This window comes from Phaseolus vulgaris, chromosome 1 (assembly GCF_000499845.2).
Source record: "Phaseolus vulgaris cultivar G19833 chromosome 1, P. vulgaris v2.0, whole genome shotgun sequence".
In the NCBI taxonomy this organism is placed as follows: Eukaryota; Viridiplantae; Streptophyta; class Magnoliopsida; order Fabales; family Fabaceae; genus Phaseolus; species Phaseolus vulgaris.
This window is the reverse complement of record NC_023759.2, coordinates 2264846-2286474: the sequence shown is the minus strand read 5'-3', so window position 1 is coordinate 2286474 and position 21629 is coordinate 2264846. Positions and strand designations below refer to the sequence as shown.

The window sequence follows — 21629 nt, the reverse complement described above, 5'->3', positions numbered from 1 at the left end:
ATGTTACAATAAATTCCAATTCAATTTCGTTATCAAAAGAATGAGAATAATAAATAATTTTATACAATTAAAAAAAATAGCTATGATTTTATTATAATTGATTAACTGTTCTAAAAAAGTAAAGTATGAGGTCAAAACAATTTTTCTTAATTGTAATCTTAACCCCTGTTTTAGTTGATTGTAAGGTTTTTTAATATTTAGTCTTTATAGTTCTTTAAATCTTAATGTTAAGTGTATGGTGTCAAAGTTTGTCCAATAATTAACATAAATGTGGCATAACGTTGATTTTTACATAAAAAAATAAAGGTATAAAATATTTGTTAATAAAATAAAATGGAATGGAAGGCCTTTTGTTTTTTAATTTATATTTTAATATTTTATACAATTTTCTTTTACTCATTTCGACTAATCAATATCGCATCATCCCTATTATATTCCTATTAACACTTTAACAGAGAGAAGGAATATAAGACTAAAAATAACAAAGATTTGTGTTGAAGAAAATAGATTCACTGTCTTCCAAATCTACTCTCATCAGTGTTTTTCAAGTATATATTAGTTTTTATAATTCATTTAAATCATATATAATTTATATTTAGCCTTTATTAAAAAAAACATTTAATTAAACTTTATACACGTAGAACAATTAAAAGATATCTCTAGAATGATGTTTTAAAATATAACTACTTGAATTAGACACTTCTTTTAAATGGTGTGTCCGTGTCTGATACACGTATCTGTGTAAATATTCGTACGACACTTGTAGGATATTTATCGGTGAAGTGTTTAATTTACAAAATATTTGTTGGATTTCTGAAAATTTTAACATGGTTCTCACATAATTTTAAAAATGATAAATATAATAATATTTGAAAAACTTAAATTTATTGTATAATTTTTTATTATAACTATAAAAAAAAATCAAATTCTTTTGAATTAATCATGAAAAAAACTTCATGTTTAAAAAAATATAAAATATACTTTTACAGATAAATATTTATTATCAATTTATATAATATATAGATATGTGTTTTCTTATCTTAAATATATGTATCATTGCTAGACTAAAGAGTAAGAAAGACATAATTTGTTGTTAAATTTTTTTTTTTCTGAGTTAAAGACTTTTTCTTTTTAAATAAAGAAGAGAATTTCGATCCTGTAGAAATTCTTTTTAGTGGTGAGTTGACAGTAATTCAACTATTCATTTTCATAAAAAGCATGTATATTTGTTTAAAGTTTTACATATATAATTTTTTAAAGTTTAAAATAAAGTACGATGATGACGTCATGGGAAAAACTACTTTGTCTCCTTACCTGTCCAGACTTTTGCACCGCACCTATGTTTCTCCTTCAAAAAAGAGAGAACTAACTTGCTTTTTTTAATCTTTTTTTTTAAAAAAGCAGTTACTTTTCTATAAACGCTAAATTCCAACAAAAAAAATTATGGAGAATAATATATCTCAATCTACCCCATTTTGAGTGCTTCAGAATAGAAGGAAAAAACCATGGAAAAAAGATAGATTTAACAGGTTATACGATTGAAAACAGAGAGGTACAAAGAGATTTGCATCTTCTCAACCAATTTTCGCACCTCTTAATAAGCATGTTGTGCAGTGTGAGAAAAAGAAAAGTGAAATTGAGACACCAAAAAAAGATGGAGGGACATTTAATAAAGTAACAGAAAATAATTTGTTATTGTTTTTATAAACTCTTATATTCTTATGGCAGTGAAACAATCTCTATCCATATGCTCAAATTCAAGCGTTACCATATCTTGAACTCAACAATAAATACCTCACAAATCCCTGAATCAAACCCAACACAACCCCACAATTCAGCAAAACAACCACAAACAGAGCAATGAAGCAGCTCACTCTGAAGTCCCTGCAAACCCTTCTTCTTCTTCTGCTGCTTCTCACAACCCTCTTTAGCAGTGGCAACACCACAGCAGAAGAAAAACAGACACAATTCCTTGCCAAAAAGACCTACATAATCCACATGGACAAGTCCACCATGCCCTCAACTTTCTCCGACCACCTTAACTGGTTCGACTCCTCCCTCAAATCAGTTTCAGCCTCCGCAGAGATCCTCTACACCTACAAACATGTGGCTCACGGCTTCTCCACCAGGCTCACACCCAAAGAAGCAGAGACACTCGCGAACCAACCGGGAATCCTCTCAGTGACCCCAGAACATCGATACAAACTCCACACCACAAGAACACCGCAGTTCCTGGGGCTCGACCAAAGCACCACGCTCCTACCCGCGTCCGAGCAACAGAGCCAGGTCATCATCGGAGTCCTTGACACCGGGGTTTGGCCCGAGCTGAAGAGCCTCGACGACACGGGCCTGGGCCCGGTGCCCGCCACGTGGAAAGGCGAGTGTGAAGTTGGCAACAACATGAACTCCTCACACTGCAACAGAAAACTCGTGGGTGCCAGGTTTTTCTCCAAAGGCTACGAGTCCGCTCTTGGACCTGTTGACTTGAGTACGGAGTCAAAGTCAGCGAGAGACGACGAGGGGCATGGGAGTCACACGCTCACCACAGCTGCAGGTTCGGTGGTTCCCGAAGCTAGCTTATTCGGTTTGGCGTCAGGCACGGCGCGCGGAATGGCGGCGCAGGCGCGCGTGGCGGCTTACAAAGTGTGCTGGCTCGGTGGGTGTTTTTCTTCCGACATAGCTGCGGGGATCGACAAGGCCATAGAAGACGGCGTGAACGTTTTATCGATGTCGATTGGGGGAAGCTTGACGGAGTATTACAGAGACATAATCGCGATTGGTTCCTTCACTGCCACGTCACATGGGATTTTGGTTTCCATGTCAGCAGGTAACGCTGGGCCCAGTTCATCAACGTTATCCAACGTGTCGCCGTGGGTAACCACAGTGGGAGCGGGAACTTTAGACCGCGATTTCCCTGCTCTCATAACCCTCGGAAATGGAAAAACCTACGCCGGAGCGTCGCTTTATAACGGTAAACCGGTTTTGGATTCTCCGCTTCCTCTCGTTTACGCCGGCAACGCGAGTAACTCTTCTGTTGGGTATCTTTGCCTGCAAGACTCTCTCATTCCTGAGAAGGTTTCAGGGAAGATTGTGATATGCGAGAGAGGGGGAAATCCGAGAGTGGAGAAGGGTTTGGTGGTTAAGCTTGCGGGTGGTGCTGGAATGATTTTGGCCAACAATGAAGCTTTTGGGGAAGAGTTAGTTACAGACCCTCATCTTCTTCCTGCTGCATCGCTGGGTCAAAAATCAAGCCAGATTCTCAAGAGTTACGCTTCTTCTTCGGCTAATCCCACCGCTAAGATTGCTTTCTTAGGGACCCAATTGGAGGTTAAACCTTCTCCGGTGGTGGCGGCTTTCAGCTCCAGAGGACCCAACGCTCTCACGCCCAACATTCTCAAACCGGATTTTATAGCTCCAGGGGTCAACATTCTAGCCGGTTGGACCGGCGCGGTCGGACCCACCGGGTTGACCGCCGACGACCGCCACGTCAGCTTCAACATTATTTCCGGAACCTCCATGTCCTGCCCTCACGTCAGCGGCTTAGCCGCCATTCTCAAAGGCGCGCACCCTCAATGGAGCCCTGCGGCTATTCGATCCGCACTCATGACAACAGCGTACACGAGTTACAAAAACGGCGCAGCAATTCTAGATGTTGCAACTGGACAACCTGCGACGCCGTTCGATTACGGCGCTGGACACGTGGATCCCGTGGCTGCCCTCGATCCTGGTCTGGTGTATGATGCGAACGTGGAAGACTACTTGGGATTCTTCTGCGCGCTGAACTACACGTCGTTTCAAATCAAGCTTGCTTCGAGGACGGACTTCACGTGTGACCCGAAGAAGGAGTACAGAGTGGAGGATTTCAACTACCCGTCGTTTGCGGTTGCTTTGGAGACAGCTTCGGGGATTGGGGGTGGTTCGGATGCTCCCAAGACTGTGAAGTACTCCAGGGTTTTGACTAACGTGGGAGCTCCGGGAACGTACGAAGCTTCGGTGGTGGCGTTGGGGGATTCGACGGTGAAGATTGTGGTGGAGCCGGAGACGCTGAGTTTCGCGCAGGAGTATGAGAAGAAGAGCTATACGGTGTCGTTTACGTACACTTCCATGCCGTCTGGGACGAGTAGCTTTGCGCGTTTGGAATGGAAGGATGGAAAACATACGGTTGCTAGCCCAATTGCGTTCAGCTGGACATGATTTGATATGGGCCAGGCAAAATGTGTGGCCCAACAAAAAGGGCCCATTTGGTATTTCCAAATAATAGTAACAACAATAATTGTACATAAAAAGAAGGTAAAGGCGCTTCTGCATCTATAATTATGGATTACTGGTTCTAATGAAGATTAAATAAAAATAACTTGAAAGTTTATATTTTCAATTAATGATACTTTCTAAATGATGTACTGTTAACTATAAGAAAATATACCATCACTTATATATTCATAAAAAATAGATTGATATCATCTCAAAAAAGGTCACGTGCACCTAATCCGCACGCACACTTTATTTTATGCGTTTGTCAATTATTTGTTGTTGTAAAGAAAAATATATAAAAATAAGAAATAAATTATTTTAAAACATTCATAAAAATATTTTTCCGTTAAAAAAATTAAAATATACTCATATACAAATTTTATTATTAATTTATATAATTTATAATTATATATATCTGCGTGTCACTCTCAGTACATAGGTGGCAATAGAAAGAAGTGGAGGAGGAGGAAGCAGCACTTAATTGACCACAACGTTGGTAAAACATTACCATTATTACGCGTTTCTTATCCGAATCCAACAAATAAAATAAAAAAACATTTAACTAAGGTCACAAGAACAACCTAAGGAACAACCTAATTGCGTTTTGCACACGCTTCATTCTCGTCCAACAAACAAATAATCAGAACTGTTCTCACGGATCCCTCGTTCTTTGCTTTTCCTTTCTTTACTGCGTTTAATTTTACTAATTGATCACTGCATCCGAGATTTCATCGCCTAGGGTTTTATACACCGAGTTCTTACTTTTTCTCGATTCTTTTCAATTATTATTCGAAATTTGTAGTGAACTAAATTTATTCATGGCGTCCAGTTTTGACCGGTGGGAAAAGGATCCTTTCTTTAACGCCGCCGAAGAAGTTCAAGAGTCTGCAGACAGGTTTACCCATTTGCTTGAGTTTTGTTCGATTTTTGTTCCAATTTGTAATTTATGTTGTGCTGAAGAGGAAATAATATACTATTTTAGGGATGGTAGTAGAACTTTACTTAATTTGTCCCTTTTTCTACTCTACTGAATTCGAAGAGTTCGGAAGCTCGATTATTGAAATTTCTAAGTTTATCTGCGTGCACAATCATATAGTTTTGTTCTTCCTTTTGTTGATTTGTTGTCGTTGTGTTTTTGAAGGATGGAATCTACGTATAGGATATGGATACACGCAACAAAAGATGCGTCCAGCATGTGGAACTCTGATGAAGTGTGTAGAGATCTACATATTGCACTTGGCACTGCCAAATGGCAGGTAATTCCTACTCATGGTAAATGTTTACTAGAATAGCTACTTCCTTTGAGTATTTTGTTGTTGTTTGAAGTAGGAATATGATTGCTTCTTTGTTGGAAAATGCAGTTAGAGGAATTTGAACGGGCAGTGAAGTCAAGTTATGGCAAAATCTCAAGTGATGGAGCGAGAAGTAGGCACCGAGATTTTATCACTGCTATTGAAGACAAGATAATGAAAGTTGAGCATTCGATTAGTGAGTCGGTAGGCAAGGCATCTCTGCCTTGGCTGCGTTTAGACGAAGGAGAACAGGATGAACTTGCTTTGTTTCTTTCGGGAAAACCAGAAATTAACAGCAGGGACATTGAAGATCCACCAGTGACTAACTGTTCGAAGGATTTTCATGTTTCATCTGGACGGGGTGAAACAAAGGGGGAGATACCACATGGGCATCGCAGGGCAGCCAGTGCTAGTGCTGATATTGGTTTTTGGAAAATTTCAGTTCATGATGATGCACAGCAGTGGAGTTCCTCTAGTGGTTCTTCTGGTCCAATGCATAATAAAACACCCAGTTTATCAGGAATTCTTAGTTCCATGAAATCAGTCTCTAAGTTGAAGTGGCCAAGAAATGGTTGTAGAAAGCTGAAAGCAGTGGATCATCTTAGAGAACTTGATAGTACACTACTTGCAACAGCTGAATTCAGTAGGGTGTGTAATCTGCACTTGGTGTCTCTCATAATGATGACTTGCTTGAGTGATTTTTGATACATTTGTTGAATTACTGATATGTAATTTATTTTTCTTTTACTGAAAACAGAGCAACGGTGCAAGCTGGGAAAGCAAGAATGGCCTTGATAGCTGTGATGAATGCTACGACAAGCAACTCTATGGATGGTATGGTGCTATTCGGAGAAAGCTTCAAAGATCTCAATACCAAATGCAATACAGACAGCCTGTTCGAGTAGCTGTTTGGATTTTTTTTCTCCTTTGTTTTATTGGTGAGTTGTTGATATGGTTGTGTTTTTGCTGTATTCCTACATACATTATAATTATATGAAGATGCATGCAATGGAATTTCTTATTAAAAACTTGCTACTTTGGTAATTGAGGAATTTTACCTTATTATTCTTTTTATTATTACTATTATTTGAATCATTTGTATGGCCTTCTTGCTAACGATTTGCTTATCCTTATCCTCATTCCAAATCTGTTGTGTATGAATCTTTGCTTTCATTTGTTACTCCAATATTGTTCTTTTTTCTTTGAAAAGTCACTCTGTTGCTATCTCTTCTTGCTTTTTCTATTATTATTTTTTTCATTAGTGTGCTGTTTAGCTTGTTTATTTCACACGCAGACATGTGGTTATTTTTAAATTTATTGAACTTTATTATGCAATGCCATTCATTTTGTTTCCCCTAAACACTCTTAGCTGAACTTGAGCCATTGTTGCTAACTATTTGAAGTTTTGTCTGTCCACACACTATTCATTGCCAAACATGCTTGCATTATGTTGGTTGTGTTCACCAACTGATTTTCATTTTTTTTCTTAAACACCCTTATGCTTGCTCGCATCCTAGTCTATTCTCGATAACTGTTTATAATTTTGTCCACTATGCATTATCTTATCGAGGCTTACACTTATTATTGCTATCTTGCAGCTTTAATTGCATTCCACGCAATGTAGAAGGAAGATATCAGTACAAAATTTTTTGAATTTGTAGTTGGAAACATCATGAGGTAAATAGACAACCATTTGATGCAAAAGTTCATATAGTCCCACTTTGTCACTTGAGCAGGAGATATAGGTTAAATTTTGTGGTTCTGAGTAAGTTTTGGGATTACAATCAGAGTCTAGAATAGATCATAGGGACTTCTGCAATTTTTTGTTATTCTGCTATTAATAGTTCATGAAGAGTTCTCTGGTAAAGGGAATTAGCCTATTTAATATTGTAATGTGTATCATACATGTATTCTTGATGCTAGAGCTGTCTTTAACAAAGTCACTTTATACTTATAAACCATCTTCTCCCAACTAAAAATTAGATATTGACACAATTGTTCCAAATTTAGCAATAATAATAAACACTTTTTAAATTATTATATATAGTAATATTATCTAACTTAGTAATAAACCAATCTGAAATAACAACATAATGAAAACCATCAATGCTAAGAATCATTGTGTTAAATACTTGAGCCCAAATATTAATTGGTATGAGCTGTTTCAACTCGATTACTAGTCTCAATTTGAATCTTTATATGCAATTAGGGTAATATGATTCTATTGAACTCGTGCAATGCGTAATCTTCTATTCGTATATGTAATTATTTTATTTTATAAATCATATTATACTAAAATTTTCTCAAATATTTTTTACAAAAATATTGTATCATATATAGTACAAATCCTCCTTCTTGTTCTATGCCTATTACTTCGTTTTCTTTTTTCTTTCTCACTCATACATATATTAGTTTACAAAATGTATAATTTTCTTTGTTTCTTATTAGTATTTCAAACTATTGCTTTCTTGAACATTTTCAAATAAGTAAAATATATATATATATATATATATATATAATGTGTTTATTAAAACTAGCATATAATGTGTTTATTGAAACTAGCTTATAAGCAATAATTAAGAGAGAAAAGGTTAAAAGTTAACGAACCTTTTTTTTTAAAGCGTTCGATGAGATTGGCCACTAAATATAAAAGAACGTAGTTAATTATTTGATTACATACATATATAAATTTTATAATTGGAGTTAATTGTCATAAAAATTGTGAGAAGCTATTCATGTCAATTACTACTACAAGAGAATTTGAAAAACAAACAATTCATTCAGAATTCGAATAAGGTTAAATACGTTTTGCTCGACTATAAACAAAAATAAATATATTACACGTGTTCCTTAAAAAAGTTATATTTTAGGTCTCTATTAATAATGATAATAAAACAATTTAATGTGGATGCCATTTTAAAGGTAGATGGTATATTGAAAGTCATTTTTGATTAAACGTATAATCGATATTAGATCTAAAAATCGTTATTCACACAAATTTTTCACTTATAAAATTATATGTTAGAAAGTTCTTATTGAAATTTTAGAAGCATGAAAATAATTTGAATTTTTTTTTAAAAAAAAATATTTATCATTTTAGTATATAGTATTGCACTAACACTCATTTCAAACCTCTATATTAGTTAAACTGCGAAATGAAAAAAAAAATATAAATACAATATTGTAACTATACGGGTCAATTAAACTGAAATGTGAAATTTTATAATGATGTTTAATATAAAAAAAAACTGTAACAGTGAAGTTCATCGAATTATAAGATTGCGCTCATAATATTGATGTTATATGGTTCCTTCACATTATAATGTTGATGTATTTTTATAACATTCTTATACTTTTTACTCCTTATTTATTTTATTTTTCATTCTTTCAAATATTAATTTTCATTTTCCATCTTCTTATATTTCTTCCTACGCCCATTACGTGTTTGGGTCGGACTGGACAGAAAAAAAATAGTTAAATTTCACAGTGGATCAAATTTTGCAATCAACTTGGACTGAACTTGTGTTGGGCCAAACTGCCCCACTAACCAAGTTATCTAACCTAAAAAGTAAGGCAATTTTTTCATACACCATATCATTTTGTTGTATATGCACCCAACATAACATTTTAAACCCAATTTTGCCTTTGTCTTTTTTGTTTTGAAAAAAATTACAAAGGATTGAGTGCTTGGTGTGCGTTTAGCTGTAGAGGAGTTGGTGCTGGTGTAGTGGTTGTTGTGATGGTGGAGGGAAGCTTTCATTTTTACTCTCACTACTCTCCATGTAAATTGTTATGAGATAAGACAAAAAAAAAAACGTACGTGTCACTTTCTGGATGTCAACATTCGGAACCATCCATAACCCTTGCACTTACAGATTTTCACATCCAGAAAACCTACGATATCCATATCAGAGGCAAAAAATTAACTATAACGTTCCAGCTTCGGCTATGCAGATTCAGAATAGGAAAAACATTTATGGATATAGATATCCAAAAGTCACTAAATTTGAGAAAACTTACTGCACTCGCAATTTTCGCAACAACAGCTCTTCTCTTCTTCCGCGAACGACAACTGTTCTCCTCCTCCGTGAACGACGGTTCTTCTCCTCCTCTCTATCGTCGTGCCTTGCAAACGTGTGTTGGGTGTCGTCGTGCCTTAGGTAGTTGGGTGCATAAGGTTGGTGTAGGGAATGCATTGTTGTAGAAGGAACCTAGGTTTTATTTCATTAAGGATACAATAGACATTTCAGATAACTTATTAAGGACACACAAGACATTTCACATAGTATTGTTGGGTGTAAGTAAAAAATTATATGGTGCAGAGAGATTCTGCCAAAAAGTAAAGGACTTTATGGTTTACTATGCACATCCCCACGTCTTACTTAGCACCACCTTCTATCTTATAAATGAACTCAGTCTCTTCACCCAACTTTCTCTCTCTTGCTCTCTCATCACTCATTCATTTCGATTATCAATCTCTACCAGAATCCTAACCGGAATGACAAATACACTCATATTCGTGGATAATATGTGAACTACTCTTAATGTTGATGAGAAATAGCAAGATTATAAGGCATGAGTATAAGTGGTTATAAACTTGCAAATTAATTCGTAAATTCTGTTTAAATTTACACTTTTGCTCTTTTTTTTTACAAGTTAATTCGAAAGTAAACTCGTTTTCGGATCAAACTTGGTAAACTCAATATCAACTTGTGAGTCTAAAACCGAGTTGGTCAGTTTAGAGGAGGTTTTGAAATTCAAAATGACATCATTTCCTCTGTGGCATTAAACAAATTCACTTGTTTCATTCTTTTCCTTGATTGTTGCTTGCATTAGGGTTTGTGTTCGTTCTTGGTCGTTGACTATTGGTTCATGTTTGTGTTTGTGGTCATCGTTAATCTTTTTGTTAGTTGTTGTCTTTGTTCATTACGTCGTCGTTGCATGGTGGTGCGTGATTTTCTCTGTTTGATTGTCGTCTTTGTGTTGTCGTTATGTGGTGATGCACGTTATATGTAGTTGTCATCTACCGTGTAGTGATTGTGCTTTGTCATGTGGAGATCATTTGATTTGGTTGTGCAATGCAAATGTATTTTTAAATTTTTTAATTTAAAATGAGAACTAGGGTATGCAGGCGATTGAATTAAGGTTTTTGAACATGTTTTTTTTTTCATTATAAAATATTCTATTTTTAAATTCATGTGTTTTTAAGGTATGTATAGGAGTGGACAAATTTCACTTAGGGTAATTCAATTGCATCCTCATTTATTAAAAGTAGAAGTAAAAATTTAGTTATTTTAGTATTGTGGACTTGTTTGTTTCAACTGCTTTGCTTAATTATATTATTTAAATATTGAATTAGTATGTTACTTGCATATATTATACCTTTTTTATATGAAGTAAACTCTTACAAGTTTACGAATTGAGTTTATGGAACTCCTATGAGTATGATAACCTTAAGTATAATCAATATTTGACTTTTTTAAATTGGGTATAAGGACAAAAGATGAGTATATAATTATCCACTTCATTCTCATCCACATACTCATCCGCTTTTAAATCGGTAAAATATCTTTAGTTTATTTGGTACTCTATTTTGAAATTTATGGAATTATAGTGTGTCCATTGGTACTCTATCTTGACAATAAAATGTTTTCATTGCTTTTGTTTTAATTTGATGCGAAAGAGATTATTTAATAAATATTTGAGTGAGTATAAGTACAAATATACTACTACCTCATCACAAATATATTATTACCTCATCGAGATTGGAATTAGACATTTTGTAGATATCACCTAATAGGAACATATGAGTTTTTACTTTGAGGATACGTATATTCCAGCTCACACATGCACCGTTGACATCCCTAATCCTTATCGCATAAGTTGCAGGCCCATAGCGAGGAACACAAAAACATGTTGGATTTGAAGAATAAAGTCAAATCTTAAAGAAGTTGTTTTGATTATGATGTTTGAAGAAAATGATGTTGTTATAACTTTTATTACATGTATTCATGAGTTTTCACACAAGATAATCACAAAAATTCCAATTTAGTACTATACAACCTAATCTTAACATTAACCTTAAGTTTGTTTTAAACGATTAAGATTTTATGTAATGAATTACTCTATTCTTGATATATTTTCAAAACAGGATAATTGATTATCAGTTTTGATAATGGATTAAAATAGAGGAAAAAAAAGGTTTTAACTAATATTTGAGAATAATCGATTAATATGGTCTAACATTTTTTCACAAGGAATGAAAAGCAAAATAATCAATTAACTAGTTAAGTAATCGATTAAAACAACAAGTATTTTTCACTTATATTCACCTTTTTCTAAGAATAATCGATTAAATATGTCAAAATTATTTTTTAATCCATGTTTCAAAAACTTTATGAAAAGAACCTTTGATTCACTCTACAATACAACTCATTATACTTTACAAAACACAATTAGAAAAGTTTAGAAAGTTCAATCTAAATTGTTTTCATTTACTTCAGGAGTACATCAAAAAAAATTTCTAGAATCCTTTCAACCCTCTCTTAATTTTGTCAAAGAATTATAAAGATTGTGTATTGATATCGAATTTCTCTTGTGACTGCTTATGTTGTGCATCTAATAACATCTTTTCATCATTGTGTTACTTGGTTAATCCAATTTGTTGCATTTTGATTGTTCAATAGTTAAATTGTTGCTCTATTACAATGTTATATGTTTGTTTTTTCCTCTTAGTCAGATCCCGAGTTGGACATATTCTTCTTAATTGTATTTAAGGGTTGATTTGTTTGTGTGTCATATCTTATACATGTTTCACATGTGTTGAGTACTTGTAATATATACATAAAAATAGTAAATTTCGACTTTTATAAGGTTGAATAACTAAAATTGAATGTAGGATCAATTGTAATATAGACTAGTGTATTTATGTAATATTTCTCGTTCTTTCTTTATCTTTTTCATATTATTGTTGTATTAATTTATGTGTGTGCAATCTTTATCAATCTTTATTTTATAATTAATTGATCATATTTTACTATTAAAAAGAAAATTATAAATATAATAAGTTACATGACAACTAAAAATAAACAATAGATACTAAGATGTATAACAATAAAGTTTTAATGTTAATAGTAAAAGTGTCCCTCTTCTTTGTTTGATGATTGTCTTTCATGAAAACTAAAGTTCTCTTGATCATTATTAAAGTTCAAACTCGATGTCTCGTGTAAATTTCAACGCATGTGATACGGCCAAAAGCTGTGAACGCTTACTCTAGCGGTGGAAAAGAAAAATTGAAATACTAGAAGAAAATAATGAAGTTCAAGAAGCCCGTTTTATTTTATGTCACCTTCTATTCTTTTTGAAATTGATTATATATTTCGTGAGATTTCAAATTGATCTTCAAGAAATTTGAAATTCAAACACTACCAACTACTGAAAAAAAATCTGCCAAAAGAAACTGAAAAGAAAAAAAGTATCTGTAATTAAACGAGGAAAAAAAAGGCACTTTTATTCTCTAAGCTAAACTTGTCAATTAACCAAATAATAAACACTTGTTGGATATAAAAGTACACATTTTACCGAACTAGGGTCTTTTCAAGTCTGCTAACTGAAACATAAATTCTCACCTAATATGTACAAAAATAGCTCTAGAAAATACTTATACCCTTTTGGAAGGCTTAAGCTATAATCCAAGAAAGGGATGAAAAAGGAAGGAAAGTAAATGCACTACTCCTTTTTGCTTTGGATTTAGGGTTTATACACTTTGTACTTTTTTCATTATAAAGTTAAGGGGAATCTTCTCACTGAACTTTCTCACCCTCAAACTCTTTTGGGGGATTAAAAAGGTAACAAAATGTTAACAAATAATGTTAACACTCCTGGAATCAGAAAATCATAGATGAAATTAGGGATGTTGAACTTTAATAAAAAGGTTAAGACATTAAATTCATGTCAAATTGTGATTTAATTTGAACTGAAAATTTACTTCTGAAAGGAAATTCCAAACACTCCTTCATTATCAGGGATGGCACTAAAAATTTGGTGAGTCATAATAAATTTCAACGAATAAGGAAAAAACGTGCTCAAGAATACAAGTTTCCCAAAAGGTTTGGATTAGAATAAACAACACATACCAACCAAAAATCATCTCCAAATGCGAAGTTCATGAAAGCGATATGTGGACATCTCAACCGTATCCAAGGCATTAATGATGAACATTATACCAAAATATATGAGAAAACAGAATCATCCATGGAGAAGAGAAGATAAACAAAAAGGAAGAGTTCTGATAATATAGGAAATCTTGACATATTTCTAACAGTTACAATTAAATATTGATACAAGCTTGTGATAAATTGTCAATATATATGTCCTTCAAAAGCATAAAAATTTAGATCTATGAATAATTTAGCCTCTACTTACTCTGGCTACTTGGTTTACAATTCATAATAACAACCAGCACTAAACACATTTAAAGTTCTTCAATGATATATAGTTTCCTCCAGAGATGGAAGAATTTCCTTACGGATATCACCAGCAATATCAATATTAAACCTCACAAAGTGCTGGCCCTTAGAAACGCAGCCAAAACTTTTCAGTGACGAAATCAAGGTTATAACTGTGATTTCCAAGCATCATGGTTAATGCTTCCACAGGAAAAAAAAACTCTACAGGAATTATAAGCTTATAAAATGATCAGCAGATTCCTAATTTCACACTGACGGAAAGCAAGTGGGAAAAACAAACCTTGATGCACATAATCATCCACCAAAAACCCAGAGTATAGAAATTCACTTTTCAGGATCCATGACTGATCATTTCTATTTACAAATTTGATGAGGCAATGACCCACAGCAGAAAACTCTTGACAACCCTGCTGCAATCTTACCATTTACCTGCAGTAATTTGTCAGATAGTCCACAAAAGGTATAAAAACTAGATGCCTAGACTAATCCAGAACTTCCTCTTAGCTAAACATCCACTGTCCAGTTAATGTTATTAGTGTTTCCTTCATGCGATTTTTGTAGCTGAGCGACTTTAGCATGGTATGCAGCTGCTGCCACAGCAGTCTTCACCCTCTGACCTTTAGGAAGCTCACAGGCTTCACTCATGGAAGCAAACCTTAGCTCAGATGGAGGAATGAAACAGTCCAAGGAGAGGCCAGGGACATTGAACGCAACCTCCTCAATTGTCCAAGCTTCTTCCATCCTGGTTTTAGTGTGGCTCATAGCAGTTTCCCCAAACCTGAAAAGCGTCACTACAGAACGACCCGAGTGAGCAATCATTATCCCCTCAACAGGCCTGTAATCATCGAGAAAGGAATTTATTGTGGTCTCCCAATATACTGCATCACCACCGTTATTCTGAATGCGGGTCAAATGGGAGTCCTCCAAGTGTACAAGAAGTCCCGTTTTCTGGCTAAAGTACCCAAACAAAACATGCCTTATGATCTCCGCTGGACCCTCACTCCTGGCTTTTAATGTTGAGGGGTCTGCACAGAGCTTGAGTATGAAACAGTCCTCTTCATTTATCTTCTTCTCCCCAATGCATCTTGCATTGATAAACATGCTTGCAGTCGTTCGTGGGTCAAGGCCCTGCACACACAAAAGTAGTCAGAAATGTAAATAACCCAGGTCCCGTTAAATAAATTTTTCCATAAACACTTGTACAATCAACTTATGCAGTTAAGTTTTTTGTACAAGTTAGATGAGAGAACTCCTATAAAATTAGGTCTATATATCATTTTAGCATACGGAAGAAACTCAATTCATTTTCCTTCCCATGTTCTTCTCCTACAAGTACCTAAATATAAATTTATCAAAGCAGTACCCTGATATAGCACAATTACAGCCTCACCTGAAGGGCGCGTCGCAAAGGCCGAACAGGCCCTTTGGCAGCGTGTGCACCGAGCCAGGGCGTGTGCCGCCACACTAGTCTCCCATTGCAACCGGCATGAACCTTGCTGCCACCAAGAGCAAGCTCAACATACCACATGTCCGGGTTCATCTGCCACAAGACAAACCCACCGGACTCGGCAGCCTTGGAGGAGTTCCGGCTGCGCGTGACCTTGTTCGCTGTCTCAAACTCAGAGGCTATCATCCTCACCTTCCCCATGGCATAAGCATTGTTAATCGAATTCTGCAGCTTCTGCCCCCCAGAAGCAGCAATGTACTGCTGCAATATGTACTGAGCAGACGATGTTTCCTGCAACAAAACCAACTTATCTAAGAAACCACCACAAGACAAGATCAACAGTTATGTTATCCTCCTTCACTTTATACACACATTTTCCATTCAATTTTCCAAATGTGACCCAACAGAATGCTTAACATGATACAACATTTACTGATCTTAGAATCCAGAACAAAAGAACCGACAAAAATTAAGGTTATGGAAACAAGTGATAAACCTAAGACTATTTGATCTGGGAATATAACAAAAAGAGAAAAGTTAAATTGAGTGAAAAGAGGAACTAACAATGGGGATGTCTTTGATGCTGAGGTGAGGGAAGGGGTCCGTGGTGCACACGTGCACGGGGGCGAGTGGAGCACCCAACACGCCAAGCAGCAACCTCAGATCGGACTTTTTGCACGAGGAAGAGGACGAGGAGGAGGAGGAAACAGAGGGTGCTCTCGCCAGTGGTCCTTTCATCCACTGGCCCCACCTTCCCTCCCCGCGCGTGGAGTCGTGCCCGTCGGTTCCGTCTGGTCCCTCCTTCAGCGGCGAGAGCGCCTCCGTGGGCCTCAGGCTGCCCGATCTCGCGATGAAGAGCTCCGGCGGCGGCGCGTGGTGCTTCCGTCTCCGCCGCAGCAGCGAGGACATCGGCGATGAGCTCCTGGCCGGGCTCTTGGCGCGTGACCGCGCCGGCGACAGGCCGCGAACCACCTCGTCTTTGAGCGCGGAGAAGAACCCTTGCTTCCGCTCCATTTTTACGACTTTGCCACGCAAGTGAAGTGAGTGTGTTTGTTTGCTCTGGAATGGTGAAGGGAGCGCACACTAAGCAAGTGATTAGAGTTTAGCAGAAGAATCGTTTGTTAAAATGCCAGAGAGAGAGAAAGAGAAAGAAAAAATGAGAGAGGTGTCTCATAAGCAACGGATTCGGACAATGTTGCCGCGAGACAAGTAAACTGTGGTCTACACACTGTTCAGCTAGATTGCTTCTCACAACACCACAATTTCACCTACTTCAACTCTCACTCACCCTATTTTCTTTTCTTTTTAAAAAAATTAATTTAGCCCTTTTTAATTATATCTTATTCAATCTGGATAAACAATTAATACATTAACAAATATATTAAAGAAAAAAGAAAAAAAAAAGGTTGAGATGATTTGAAGTATTTGGATGATGAAATTGATTTTGAGAGGCCATGATCATTAATTAAAGGAGCTAAGTTAAGGAACATTTTAAGTTCTATTATAACTAATATATTATTACGTATTTTCCTTCATGATATGAGTTAATAGTTAGTAATGTAATAATACTCACTTAATAGAGAAGATAAACAAAATAAGGTAAGAGTTAGAGAACAAACTCAACACATTTTGAATATTATCAAAAGACAAACTCAAACTATGATATGTTATTCCAAAACATAAATAAAGTTTTTTTCTTTTAAATATATATTTTTCTACGAACATTTAACTTCAAGTGAATTTTTTTAAATTACATCATTAATTAACAGTACAAAACTTTGCAATAATGTATGCTTATTAGTTAATTTAGTGAGAAGTTGATTGAGTTTAATAATTGATGTAGCTGTATTGAATATAACAGTCTTCCCTGACATGAATAGAATTGTGTCCTTAAAACTTAAAAAATATGTATTGAATTAATTTATATTATATTAATTCACTTTAAATTTAACTTAATCTTTTAAAATTGTTTATATGGTAAAATTTTATATAATATTTTTGTCGATTTCAAATTTTTTTTTCTTGAAAATATAAAATAAATGAATTGGTATGCGTTTTCTGATTGTGTGATGGTGGTGAGGGATTGCAGTGAGCATGGGAAGAGGACAGCGACAAAACGACGAAAACTGAGTCAGTGGTCATCTTCATCCTCGCTTCACCAATCATACGGTGAATCGTTTCAGACAAATTTTTACATTTTTTTACATTTTTTTTTTACAACTATGAAATGTAATAATTTTATTTAAAAAAAAATTATGATTTGATGGTCAAACATGGTGCAATGCGCCGTTAGCAATGGTCAAAGCTAAACGAAGGAAATTTTTTATTTGAGTCCATGAAGGAAAATAGAAGGAGCATAATCATTTTTTGAATACTTTAATGAATGCAGATCCATGATGAGATCAGAGACATCTTCAAAACATCACCAACCACGCCATGCGCTACAAAATGCCTCTACACAACATTGCATCTATCCATTAATATTTCTTTTATTTTATTCTTTTAAATATTATATATAACTTAAATACTAAAAATGGTATAGCAAAAATATATGGTAAGTGAACGAGAGTAAACATCAGTATTGTTTGTTTTTGGAATGAGTGCTCTATCAAAGTTTTGTCTTAAAAAAATACCTCAATAGATTAAGGAATGAGAGTATATAAATTATCATTGACCTCAACTTTTAAGCGATGTGAGACTATATTGACATACGGAACAACTCCTAAAACATTTAAGATAAAACACACTTATATGAGAGTTAACATGATTAAACGTTTTTTACTATAAATATTATATGTTTTTTACGTAACAATTATAATTTAGAACTAATCACAATTCTTCATCTTAACTATAAATTATAAAATAAATCAATTAGATAGATAATATGATGGAGATCTCAAATCGACTAAAGATGAGGACCTTTCATTGTATATAAGTGGGTGCAATCCTCACCTCATTGAGCCGGTTTTATGAGGTTGGGTTAGGCTTAAAGTCCACTTTATAACATAATACATAAAAAAAAAATATCTATAATTTATTGTCTTAAAATACTAGGTTAGACGGTATGATAAGATATATGATTTAAATATTTTTCATTACTTTTAACTCTCTCGTGTAAAAACATAATTTAAAGATGCTCCATTTTTGTCCATTGAAGGTTGATCGAAGTGAAATAAGCATGATTCACCAACTATTTGGGAATTTTATAGTTGATAGGTATAGGTAGGTGGTGGAGGTGTGGATAGAAAACTAAAATGGAAGTTAAGTTAAATTTCCTTATGAAACCTTTTTCTTTCAATCATAGTAACTGGGCATTGAAAACATAGGACCATTTCAGTATTTATAATTAGCAAGTTGCAATCACTGGAAAATGGAAATTAAATAATGAAGGAGGTAGCCTAGGTAGGTGCCAATTCTTATACGACAACAACTTCCTGTAAGGTCAATTCCATTTTTATCAATAAGAGATCAATTATTTTTATGGCATTAGATGTAGATAGATGCGTGAGTAAGAAAGAATATGGATACAATACTATGAGAAAGTTAATATTATTTTTATTTTAAATTATTTTTAATATAAAGGTCAAGAGATTGTTGACATAATAAAAATCAAATTAAAATAGATTGATAATAAAATAAGAAAACATGGTATAATCAAATTAAAATAGATTGATAATAGAATAAGAAAACATGGTATAAAAGTCCAATAAATATGTTCAAAATAATTGTAAGTTACGAAGAGTAAAAGTCCAATTAATTCAAAAACCTAATAAGTGAAGTAAAGTAATTTTATCTGATAATTAAACAAACTGATTATAATTTTATCATCGGAGTCTCTTGCAGGTACACATACTCACCCAAGAGTTTGTTCCTGAGTCCAAAAGTCGAGAGTTGAATACCAAACAATATATTCCGCAATCGAGAATCAGTCAAAACTCAAAACAGTAGACCTTGTAACCGAAAGCTCAAAAGAGTAGTGAGAGTCTCAGATACCGAGAAAAGGAGAAAAATACTAATGGTTTCTGAGATTTTGTAAATACACAAATATTTACCCTTATTTTATCTTTTCTTATTCTAGCATTTATTTTATTTTTTCTTATTTTAGTCTTTATTTTTACATTCTCATATTTTTTTGTTTATTTTTTCTAATAGAATATAGATGGATAATTTGAGGATTGAAAAATGAAATATGGTTGGGAGTAAGGTGGTGTGGGGTCATTGAGGAACCCTAGTTCTAGATGGAGTGACTTTTGTTTTGACCAACCAAATTTGCATCTTTCCAAAGAGACATGCACTTCACACCACCCACTACAACCATGTTTTTGCTTTTTCCCAAACACTACTTCTCTTAATCACGTCGCTCATCACGGAGATTCCTACTTCTACTATTATTTCCCATTGTCATTATCTAACAAAGAGGATTCTATATTACAACTACAACCTACTACTATGAATTCGATTTCATGTTTTGCTTCTCCTTTTCATACCATCATCTTTCTCTCTTGTATAATGACTCATTCATTTTTATTTTTATTTTTATTACTGATTTGATATCTGATTTATATAAAAGTGTATGTATATATTTATTACTCATTTCATATCTGATTTGATTTAAAAAGTCTAATATATATGGATACGAGTTCCTATAATTCTTGTATATATAATTTCATCATTTCTATACTAAATAAAAAAAAAATTATACTTTTGTTGCTTCTCTTTTTGTTTTTTAAACTCATTTTTTATTGACTCTTTTCTTCATTTCAGGAACCTTCATGTTGGAGCAAACCTCAACCTTATGAGCTGATTTTATGAGGTTGAGTTAGGCTTAAAATTCACTTCGTAATATGGTATCAGAGTCATTTCGAGTCTATCCTAACGAGTGTTTGTTGGGTTTATCAGGTCACCCACTATCGGACCGTTATCAGACCACCCATAACATATGTCTCCACGCACGAGTTGGTAGCCTCGGCGTGAGGGTGTGTTGGAAATCCCACATCGACTAGAGATTAGAGCCTTTAATTGTATATAAGTAAGTGCAAATCTCAACCCTATGAGCCGGTTTTATGAGGTTGAATTAAGCTTAAAGTTCACTTCGTAATACTCCACCACATCAACTTCCAACATTCTAGCTCCAGTTCCCTCTTCCTTTTAAATTGCTGTCCAAAGGTAAATTTTTAAATTTGTAAAGTGTTATTGAGTTGTTGGATTCAGTTTGTTTTTATTCATGAATATTCCTTTTTACGATTGTTGGTGTATGATTTGGTTTGGTTTAGAAAAATTTGTGAGAATTTATGTGAGTTACATGGTAATGAAGTTTGGTTTGGGGAATTAAGCTTCTGAATTAGTTTCTGAATACAAACTTTGTAACTAGTATCTAACGGATTAATATAGAGTAATTTAGAAAAAAATTAATTAATAATTAAAATTTTAATAATTAATAGTTAAATATCAATTTAAAAATAACTTTTATTTAATAACTTTTTTTAGTATTTACTTATACCATAATGTTTACTTATACTCTCATTCTTAAGAATGAGACTATGTGAATGAGAAAACTACTGCAAATGTTTTGAGTTAAGGCCTTGATATTAATGATTGATTACACAGTATATTGAGATTTGATAATTTGATAACTATAGTTTCCATTTTCATCATTAGAGCACGCACATCCTTTAGGTCATCGTCACCTTCATTAATCCAATAGTTTAGTTATTTAATGAAAAAAAATATTCATATCTTTTGTCAAACTCTTAATTGAAAAGAGCCTAAATGATATTGAGTCTTATACACACCTTTTTTTCTTTAATCTTCTCAACACACTTTTTTTCCCGAAATAATATTATATAGTTTAACAATGTTAACAAACCTTCAAATAGTATTTATTCTCCACACAAAAACACTATAGTAAAAGAATATTTTGAGAAATTCTAACCTAAAATGTTGAGTTGAAGAATGAGGGTTTACCTAACAATGAGTTAAAAACTAACCAAAGTTGTGTGGTGAATTCAATATGCAAAAAAGAAAATGATAGAATTGCATGATAAAGAATAATGAAAATTTGCATGATGTACATGGTTTGATTGATTTGACAGTCTGACAAAGATATAGTTTTCCATCTTTCTTCTTTTTGGATTCAGGACCTGTTCTTCCAACCCATTGCAGATGGACATG

At 34.1% G+C, this 21629-nt stretch overlaps 3 protein-coding genes across 4 annotated transcripts; 2 read left to right on the top strand and 1 right to left on the bottom strand.

Moving 5' to 3' along the window:
• The first annotated feature begins 1492 nt into the window (after positions 1 to 1492).
• Positions 1493 to 4375, top strand: LOC137816538 (subtilisin-like protease SBT1.7). Its single transcript, XM_068619716.1, has one exon. The coding sequence runs from the start codon at positions 1861 to 1863 to the stop codon at positions 4192 to 4194; it is 2334 nt and encodes a 777-aa protein (XP_068475817.1). The 5' UTR covers positions 1493 to 1860; the 3' UTR covers positions 4195 to 4375.
• Positions 4376 to 4519: 144 nt separating this feature from the next.
• On the top strand, positions 4520 to 7501 carry LOC137816539 (uncharacterized). Of its 2 annotated transcripts, none has more exons than XM_068619717.1 (5): positions 4520 to 5146; positions 5393 to 5507; positions 5613 to 6191; positions 6301 to 6481; positions 7142 to 7501. In XM_068619717.1, the coding sequence occupies exons 1-5, from the start codon at positions 5070 to 5072 to the stop codon at positions 7165 to 7167; spliced, it is 978 nt and encodes a 325-aa protein (XP_068475818.1). In that variant the 5' UTR covers positions 4520 to 5069; the 3' UTR covers positions 7168 to 7501. The 2 variants fall into 2 exon arrangements, with proteins under 2 accessions (XP_068475818.1, XP_068475819.1); XM_068619718.1 differs by having other exon boundaries at positions 4824 to 5146; positions 5393 to 5523.
• Positions 7502 to 13811: 6310 nt separating this feature from the next.
• LOC137816536 (uncharacterized) lies at positions 13812 to 16738 on the bottom strand. Its single transcript, XM_068619715.1, has 3 exons — positions 16023 to 16738; positions 15402 to 15749; positions 13812 to 15139 (listed from the first exon to the last, which is right to left on the bottom strand). The coding sequence occupies exons 1-3, from the start codon at positions 16470 to 16472 to the stop codon at positions 14516 to 14518; spliced, it is 1422 nt and encodes a 473-aa protein (XP_068475816.1). The 5' UTR covers positions 16473 to 16738; the 3' UTR covers positions 13812 to 14515.
• Between the last annotated feature and the right edge of the window lie 4891 nt (positions 16739 to 21629).